The sequence below is a fragment of the Panicum virgatum genome, chromosome 2K (genome assembly GCF_016808335.1).
Source record: "Panicum virgatum strain AP13 chromosome 2K, P.virgatum_v5, whole genome shotgun sequence".
Classification (NCBI taxonomy): domain Eukaryota; kingdom Viridiplantae; phylum Streptophyta; class Magnoliopsida; order Poales; family Poaceae; genus Panicum; species Panicum virgatum.
The window spans coordinates 20,340,371-20,350,325 of record NC_053137.1 but is presented as its reverse complement, the minus strand read 5'-3'; the positions used below and the strand labels follow the sequence as shown (position 1 = coordinate 20,350,325).

The 9,955-nt window shown below is 43.2% G+C and overlaps 1 protein-coding gene across 1 annotated transcript; it reads left to right on the top strand.

The window, feature by feature from the left end:
* Positions 1–3,674: 3,674 nt before the first annotated feature.
* Positions 3,675–5,435, top strand: LOC120670848 (ervatamin-B-like). Its single transcript, XM_039951021.1, has 2 exons — positions 3,675–4,306; positions 4,583–5,435. The coding sequence occupies exons 1-2, from the start codon at positions 3,760–3,762 to the stop codon at positions 5,173–5,175; spliced, it is 1,140 nt and encodes a 379-aa protein (XP_039806955.1). The 5' UTR covers positions 3,675–3,759; the 3' UTR covers positions 5,176–5,435.
* The last annotated feature ends 4,520 nt before the right edge of the window (positions 5,436–9,955 follow it).

The following is a 9,955-nucleotide window of genomic DNA, read 5'->3' as shown; positions in this document are numbered from 1 at the left end:
GAAAAGATAGCTTTACTGATCGATCTCATGGTTTATTGGTTCAGATGGACCATGGTTTATAGGTTCAGATGGACTACATACAGCAAAGAAACATCAAAAGGCTAAATGTGTTAGTATTATTATGCTACCCAGTGGCACTGAAGCCTAAACGACCAGACACAGGCAAGACAATGGAGCTCTTTACCAAATGAAAATCCAAAATTCAATTGATTAGATCAAAATGAATAAATGATGAAAGCAAGTCATAATCTATAATACTGCTTGCTGTGAATTATCAAGGATGACATACAGATGGAGGTGCTCTCCAATAAATAATTTTCAAAAACATATATAGGCCAGATCTTACGAACATGCAAGAAGCACAAATCACCTTATCATTTGGGGAAACAGAAGCATACCTCATCAAATTAACCAGTATTTTGACTCTAATCTGCAAGGATCTTGGTGATACTTCTTGTATGTTGGCGCCCTTGTAGTTGCAGATCAGTTCGAGGTGTGCGCTCAAGGATTTTTTTTTTCTTTTTGGCCCAGGCAGATTGGATTGGATCCAGGTTTCCCCATTGGAAAGGGAGAATTGTTTGGAGTCCTATAATAGCAATTTTCTCGATTATTTTTGTTTTTCCGTGTGTGCGTGAAGCTGTGAGCGCTGCGGGAGGAGAATTTCTACAGCTGCAGAAGGGGAAGCGTCCCGAGTTGCTCTGCTCGAGTAGTATTGCGTGCGTTGAAGAAGCTTCAAGAAACTAACCCATGTGCTAGCTTTTGTCTACCGTTTGTTCAGAATCGAGGACGCGACGGCGGGTTGGCGAGGCACCGAGACGTCGCAGCCCAGCCGAATGCCTGAGCGGCGAGGTGGAGCTCGAGGAGTGAGGTGAATGGTGGAGGCTGGCGGGCGGGCGGAGCGGCAGGCGGAGGGCTCCTCCGGCTCGCGGGAGTCACCGTGTCGTGGCTTCGATCTGACCGTACGGGCTTGGGGGCCACCGCTTGGTTGGCCGCGCGCACCCCGTCACAGCCTCTGCACGCTGGGGTGCCACGCGAAAGAGGAGCAGAGGGAGCTAGCGAGCTCGCTGGGTGAGCCGGGATCGGTAGGCGGAGGGCGCGACGGTAGGCTTGCGAGGCGCCGGGATGTCATGATTAGTCGAAGGCCTCAGCGGTGGGGCGGAGGTCGAGGATGGAGGTGAAGGGTGGAGGTCGGCGGGCGAAGCAGCAGGCGGGGGGCACGGCGGCGGGTTCGCGAGGCGGCGGCGGGTTCGCGAGGCGGTGGAGGGCATGACGGCGGGCTTGTGAGGTAGCGGGACGGCGGGTTGATTTCAGTTAGGCTCGAGGAGTTTTGTGGAAAATATGCAAAGTTTAGTGGACTGCGGGTTTATTTCGATAAAGCTTGAGGGTTTTTTGCAAAATGTCCGAGATTCGCACAATCCTGACCATCCACCCGGCCGATCCGACGGTCGGGAATTTTCAGCGACGTGGCCACGCTCCCCGAGCACCTTTTGGTGCAAGAATCGTATTGAGAAGATTAATGTGCTGTCCAGTACATGCTTCTTCGAACCTAACGTTGTTCGCGTCTCCAGTTTAGACATTTCCACTAAGGAACCAAACCTCACTATTCACGTTTGGTTCTAGAGAGGAGCAGAATAGACATCAAAGAAAGAGTAAATTTTACCGGCGGTTTCTTAAATTTGTTCCGAGTTCTCATTCCGATCCTGGTATTTTTAAAATACACATAATAGTTCTTTAACTCTCAAAATACATATGATGATCCGTAAACTTATCCCAACCTACCAAACAGCTCCATTACTTCCAAAATGCATTCATGTATTCAGAAAAAAAAACTTTTGTAGATTGTTTCAGACTTCTAGGATTTCAAATCAAGTTATAATCTCACTCAAAATTGATCAAAAATTCATGAGGCAATTATATTTTATACAATATTTGATGATTTTTAGAGTTCTTGTTTTAACGTATTCACACAATAGTTTATTTTATTTTAGAGATAAAATGAACATTAAAACCATTTATCCTTTACTCAAATAATCTTGAGAAAATCACAAAAAATAATTTGATTGGTTATTTAGAAATTTTGGTATTTCACATTCAATTTATGATAATTTATCCATAAATTTTGGATCCACTTTAAGTGGGAATAGAACTTGATTTGAAATAATTCATAAAGATACAAATTTGAAACAATTCGTAAAGATTTTTTTCTAAATAAATAATTTATTTTAGAAGCATATGGACCTGGACGAGAGTCTAGGACAAGTTTAAAGACCTGGATAAGATTGTGCGATAAGTTTAACAGCCATTACGGGCATTTTGAGAGTATCGAGACCCTTACGTACGAGAACTCGAGGCAAGTTTAAGAACCGAGATGATAACATGAGACGAGTTTAAGAACTATTATGTGCACTTTGAGAATATCGGGTGATATATAGAAAGTTGACTAGGCTGTGTTTAGTTCGTGAAAAAGTTTGGGTTTTGATCCTGTAGCACATTTTATTGTTATTTGATAATTAATATGCAATCATGAACTAATTAAGCTTAAAAGATTCATCTCATATAAAATAGTTATATTGTGTAATTAGTTATTTTTCAACTGCATTTAATGCTCCATGCATGTGTTCAAAGATTCGATGTAACAGATAATGTAAGAAATTTTTTGGAACTAAACAGGACCCAAGTGCCGAAATAGCATGAAACTTAGTTCTTGGTACGACATTAATGTGATAATCAAAGTTCTACGTCTGAATTAACATGAAGGCCTTGTTTAGTTGCCCATTGTAAAGTTTTTGAAATGAAATCTTTGCACATTTGTAGTATTAAATATAGACTAATTACAGAATTAGTCTGTAAACTACGAGACGAATCTAATGAGCCTAATGGATCCGTCATTAGTGCATAGTTACTGTAGCAATTAATGTAGCAATTTAGTGTTTAATCATGACCTAATTAGACTTATTAGATTCGTCTCGTAATTTACAAGTAAACTATGAAATTAGTTTTTTATTTCATCTAGATTTAATACTCCATATATGTAAGATTCTCATTCGTTGTGATAGTTTTAGAATTTCGAATTTTGCAACTAAACAAGTCCTAATTGAGATAGCAAAGTCAACCACATGAACAGATGGGATCAGGAAAGCTGCAGCAGCTTGACACCTACACCGCCCGAGAGGCGAGGAATGGCAGCGTTGGATTTCGGATCTGAATCACCACAACTGCGGCCCCGTTTAGATCACTCGTAGCACACCTATCACAAAAAGAGAATCTTTCATGCCACTAAATGAATTTTATTTATAAAACTTTTTCAGAGATGAGTGTAATTTTTCGCGACGAATCTAACGATGGTAATTAATCTATGATTGACTACAATAATACTACAGTAAACATTCTCTAATCGTGCGGTCAAGAACCTCATTAAATTTGTCTCGCGAAGTAGAGCAAAATTATAAAATTATTTTTTAAAATTATTTTTATTTAATATCCTTAATTATTGATCAAAGTTTGTGATATATCCTATCGCAAACAAACCAACAAGGCCTGCGTCTGACTGCCAGACAGGCTCTCTCTCTCATGTTCAAGCAAGCAACTGCAGCGTTGGCCCGACTTGTCCGCCCCCTCTCCACTGACAATCCTACACGTATATCCATCCCATCTCAGCACCACATATTCATGAATTATATCTCCCACATCCCAATCATTATGTCTCAGATCATTAAGCGTAAACCACCGGGGTTAACGACTAGGCCGGCCGGCTAGCCCATGTCGTCACCCATGGCGTCCTCCTCCACCACCAAACGCGCGCTGCTCCTCCTTCTCGCCGTCCTCCTCCACGGCTGCCGCTGCTCGTCGTTGTCGGCGGCCCACGGTGGGCGCGCCGCCGCCGGCGGCAGCCCGGTGATGGAGGAGCGGTTCCGGCGGTGGAAGGCGGAGTACAACCGGTCGTACGCCACGGCCGCGGAGGAGCGGCACCGGTTCCGGGTGTACGCGCGCAACGTGGCCTACATCGAGGCCACCAACGCCGAGGCCGCGGCGGCGGGGCTCACCTACGAGCTCGGCGAGACGGCGTTCACCGACCTCACCAACCACGAGTTCGCGACCATGTACACGGCGCCGCCGCCGCCGCACGCGGACGGCGACGGCGACGTCGACGACGAGGACGCGCCGGCGGTGATCACCACGAGCGCGGGGCCGGTCGACGCGGGCCGCCGGGTGCCGCCGTACGCGAACCTGTCCGACGGCGCGCCGGCGAGCGTGGACTGGCGCGCCAGCGGCGCCGTCACGCCGGTGAAAAACCAGGGCCGATGCGGTACTACCTATCACCTTTCGTTCCAACCTGGCATCGTTTAATTTGCTCACCAGTTAGTGCTCATCAGCTGTCGGAAGGCTTAAGCTAACACATGCTTTGCCCCTCCCCGGCCTCCGCTATCCACCACATGCTTGCATGTGCTCCCGGCCCCATGGATTGGTCACTGGCATTCTTTAGTTCCGGATTGGGGGTCTCGGTTGGGAAACTGGACGAACAACGAGATTTTTTCAACCGGGATAAATTAAGATTTCTATAAGTGATCATCGGATCGTGCAGGGTCGTGCTGGGCCTTCTCGACGGTGGCGGTGGTGGAGAGCATCTACCAGATCCGGACGGGGAAGCTGGTGTCGCTGTCGGAGCAGGAGCTGGTGGACTGCGACACGCTGGACGACGGCTGCGGCGGCGGCATCAGCTACCGCGCGCTGCGGTGGATCGCCGACAACGGCGGCATCACCACGGAGGCCGACTACCCGTACACGGCGGCGACGGGGGACTGCGACGGGGCCAAGCTCGCCCACAACGCGGTGAGCATCGCGGGGCTCCGCCGCGTGGCCACCCGCAGCGAGGCGGCGCTGGCGAATGCCGTGGCGGCGCAGCCGGTGGCCGTGTCCATCGAGGCCGGCGGGCCCAACTTCCAGCACTACAGGAAGGGCGTCTACAACGGGCCGTGCGGGACCAGGCTGAACCACGGCGTCACCGTCGTCGGGTACGGCCAGGAGCCCGGCGGCGGGGACAGGTACTGGATCGTCAAGAACTCGTGGGGGGAAGGATGGGGCGACGGCGGGTACATCAGGATGAGGAAAGACGTCGACGGCAAGCCGGAGGGGCTCTGCGGCATCGCCATCCGCCCGTCCTACCCACTGATGTGACATGATGTGTGTATATACAGCCTTTTTGCTTCTTCCATTTTAGCCAAATTATGATCAAGTCAAACTTGTTTTTTTTTTCGTTTCCTATTACGTGTACCAGCAGTACACTCTTTAATTAGTAATTTGCAACATATCATACGTGTAAACCTACTCTTGTGCGAAAACGACATGCAAATGAAGGTATACATGTACATTGTTTGTGTCTCACTATCACCGGTTGCTTCAACCGAGAACGTAAAGAAGTGATTATATATGGAACTCAGAGCAAGACATGAGTATGATCATACTCCCTACATTCCAAATTATAGGACATTCCAACAACTTTGAAGAGTCAAAATTTTTTATGTTTGACCAAATTTATATAATTGAATAATGACATTTATTATATAAATTAAGTACCATTAGATTCTTTATTAGTTATATTTTCATAGTACATCAATTTGATATCATAAGTCTATATATTTCACTCTATAATCTTGATCAAAGTTGAGATTGTTTTGACTCTCCAAGATTTTTGGAATGTCTTATAATTTAGAACGGAGGGAGTATATTCCATCCCATTTAAGTCATAGTTCACTATAGTTTTTTACTATAAGTCAGTTTTTCTAACTTTTTGATAAAATTATAGAAAAAAGCACCAAAACTTAATTGGTTCATTAAATGGACCATGAAATTAAATATGTTTCGATAGTGTGTTTATTTGGTAATATAGATGCTAACATGCTTTAGCATAAATATATATGGTAAAAATAGAGCGGTTTAACTTAGAACAAAAGTAGAGTGATCTGTAATTTGGAATAAAGGGAATAAAAGAGAAAAACCACAGCAAAAGAAAGATCTTTCAGAAGGATAAGGTCAGGAGATAACAATACACACAGAACATGAAAATTAGGTGTATGTGTAAGTCCACCGCCCCCCCCCCCCCACAAATAGCGAAGGGATCGATGGAAAATATAGCTTGACCTCTATTGATGGTGTCCCAATTCACAAATTAAGGATATTTGGTCGAAAATTGTCTATCGCTGGTTCAGTAAGCTTTCTCTTTTTTTTTTTGCAAAAAAGAGCTTTCACATCTGTAAAATATTGGGGGTGAACTGTGCTCCATCTAACAAGACAACTACTCTCCTTTGATACAGTAAGCAAGCACCCTTGTCCGTCGAGAAACAACCCAAGGGGAAGGGGCTAAGACAACATGTGCAACAACCAGATGAAAAGAGAGCCTTTGAGTGCCAACCCCCCCCCCCCCCCTCGGTAACTTGCCAATCCAAAATGTTGACCACTGATGTGAGGAAGCAATGAAATGTGTGCAACAAGACCTTGTCCTTTGAGAATATATGAAGGTCTCTTCCTGGTAAGCAATTGAACATGTCCATTGCACCTTGGTATTTAACCCTTTTCGATCGACTGGGATCAGTGGCAGAGGTAGGAATGACCGGCAGGAGAGGCTGCCTTCTCTTCTTCTTCCTCCCGCCTCTTGTTCTCCTTATTCTTCCTCAAATTGATAGGGGTGCCTAGGGGGGGATTGCGATAGGGGGGGGGGCTCGATTCCCTCCCACCCCACCATTAGATCTGCCACTGATTGGGATGTACTTTGAAGCTCTAAAAAGACCGATTCCTTTGATGTTAGAATATCATATAGAAGTATATGGTGGACTTGATGTCTTTGTGGCAATAGCTTTGGTTTGTCTCTGTCGCAATCCGCAACCTATATATTATTCCATGACAACAATCTTGGTTGTAGAGGGTTCCACATGAAACAAGAGCAAGGGCACTTTTGTCTCAAGGCAGCATGTGAAGAGATTTCACAACATTTCTATGGCTTATTACTTGCGACAGGATGGCAAACCTCGTTTATGAACTCGTCATAGTTGAGATACATTGGAGAGGAACCCAAAACCATAGAAATGTAGTTGATAGCACTGCAGCTAACCTTACAAACAACAAAAGCCATTTGTCACTACTAATCTTGTGCCATGTTGCAGGCGTGATTTCTGATCCTCTCCAGGAATAAATTTCAACTCTGATGGACTAGCCGATATGTAGGTTTCTAGTTGTGGTTATCAGCTAAGATTTTGTAGTTAATTGCTTATGAGATATAAAATAAAAAAGGACAGATTGTAAAATCACATATTTAGATATGTGGAGAATTTATAGTGACATGTTAGGGCGTGTGGAATTTTTGTTTACTTGAGTAATCAAGCAAGCATGAATTGTTCCTCTAGTTATGTTGTGATATCTGTTACATTACTACTCATGTTACAAAGTCTTTGGTTCATTTGAACCCATGTAACAATGTGTGGAATTGTTTGGCTACTTGATCAAAAGACTATATTGCAATAGTTGATCTGTGTAATTGAAGGATAGTATTGTTCTTGATGTGAATGTGAATACATTTGTTGCAATCTTATTTCAATTGCATGAGTGTGTAATGGAGAGCATGGAAACAGATGAGTTCCATTCTAATTAGTTGTCCTCATTTTGTCATAAAAGTCTAAATAAACATAAAGCACATAAAAAAGCTGCCCAATTCATGTTTATCTTGCTGAAGACGCCTCTGAAACAATCTAGGGGCCGATCTCCATCATTTTGGTGATTCCAAAAAAAATTGAACTCGAAGTTTAAGCTCAAGGTATTTGGTATGTGCCTATGAACATACACTATATACTAGCTATATAATGTTTGGTTATTTGAGATAATTTTTTTCCCGTAACAACAAACGAGCATTTAACTAGTACTTCTTCAATGCCCAAAACCGTTCGAGTGTATGCTCCACTTATCTTTCCTCACCTTTTAAGTTTGCATATGATGCTGCAAGTATGAGGACTTATTGTATTTCTTTACCTACCCTCCTCTAAAAAACTTGTGGGTCTAATATTACCGAAAACTTTCCCTACTAAAGAAAGTTGATAAAATGTGTAGTTTTTGCCTTGTAAGGATATATATGAAAATGGTTTCTTCTGGGTGAGCAACTCCAGAATAATGATAGAATGTGGACATCGTTTTTGTTATCTAGGAAACATGTGTAAAATAGTAAAAGTACTTTTAGTCCAAGTAAGTCATAGTACAATCCTCATTGTTAATTTTATTCTATCAATTGAAATATACTTTGAAGTTTCGGGGTATGAAACCTTTGGTATCATCAGGAAGTATACTAGGAGACCTCAGACCTGATGTGCCTATAGATTATTGAGATTGATAATAACAGGTGAGATAGGGCATAGGCAAGTGCACTAGAAGTTTTGGTCGAAAACTCGCAATCCCCACTCTAGTGCGCCATGATAGCGATCTTAATCATTCAACATGCAGATGGTTATAAGCTCACAATCCAATAATAATGATACCTCTGTTTCTTGGTACTATCTGTAAAGTTTCACTTCTATGGTTATATGTAGAGAAACACTATTATGTCCAAAATGTGAAGTATTTTGAACATGAGGGGTGCATGAACAACTCAATCAATCTCTGAGTATGTGCTTGGAAAATATTCCAAATGAGTATGTTCTTGAAAAAAAATATATATGCGAATCATGAATAAATTTAACAACTGAATATCATGATCCCATCCTCCTCTATTTTGTTTTCTTGTTCCACTTTACGAACCATCCTGTCTGCACCTCTCGGCTTTCTACATCTGTTACTTTTCCAGCTCTGCTAAGTGATGGTGTTAGAATTGTGTCGAATATTGTGTACTAGTTGGTTACAGTTTGGACTTTGTATTAGTGGTAGGGTGTAGAGTTTTTGTTGTACTTTTGTAGCCCTAGCTCCTCATAAATATGAGAGGAGAACAGCTATTGTAACCATGAAGACGTAGAGTCATGTCCGCAGGGGGAGGTAGTACATAGCCGGGACCCTGGAGTGACCGGTATTGCAATAATGAGGAGGAGCGTCTATAGTCATGTTCCGGGGATGTAAGTTTTGATTGAACTTCGTCAACAAATATCATGCCTTAGTGTCAACAAATATCGCACTTCTTATTCTAACAGATGGAGCAACAGCTCATACGGGCCGGGCTAGCTTGTTATTTCAATAAGTACATAGCAAGAACGACGTGATCGCTCGCTGATAGCTCATGGCCACTCAAGATATTTTTGTAGTTAGGCACCGTTGCTTTCGCTCCCGTGTCACTCCGCTTTTATCATCTTGGTAAACGACGAGCAATGCACATCTTGGTAAATATCCTCCAGAACCTTATGGAGCAAGTACTCATTGTGGACTGGCCCAGGAATCTAACACTTTTTCTTTTGGAAGACCGTACGCGTAAGTGCACACGCTTCCCAGTTAGATCATATTTTTGCATAAATATAAAATAGAGATTGTTTTTGTCTAAACCTGAGTTATTTTTAGGGCTGTCCATCCAGCCATCTAGTAGGATTCTCATCCCTTTGACCCTAATTCTACATCTTGATTAATTCCAACTATTCTCTGCTATAGGGCACATACAGCACCGGATCGGATGACATCCTGCCCCCCACTCATCATCAGCTTCTCCTCTAACAACGAGCCGTCCTCCCTCTTCCTCCTCACGGTGTTATTTTGGATACCTTAACTATATCTTTTCCCTCGGCCAGATTGGCCGATGTTGCCTTCTACTCCCTCCATTCCAAATTATAATTCATTTGACTTTTTAACTCCAAATTTGATCACTCGTCTTATTCAAAAAAAATTATATGAATATAGTCAAATTTAAGTTACTTTTGTAGAACTTTTATTAATAAAACAAACCACAATAAAAAAAGCAATCTTTTGCACAAATTTTTAAATAAGACGAGTGGTCAAACTT

What these genes read in the sequence shown, in the direction of transcription:
- LOC120670848 (XM_039951021.1), top strand. Translation starts at nt 3,760, where the DNA reads ATGTCGTCACCCATGGCGTCCTCCTCCACCACCAAACGCGCGCTGCTC. An exon ending in GAAAAACCAGGGCCGATGCG is followed by an intron (nt 4,307 to 4,582) that starts GTACTACCTATC and finishes CGGATCGTGCAG; the next exon opens with GGTCGTGCTGGGCCTTCTCG.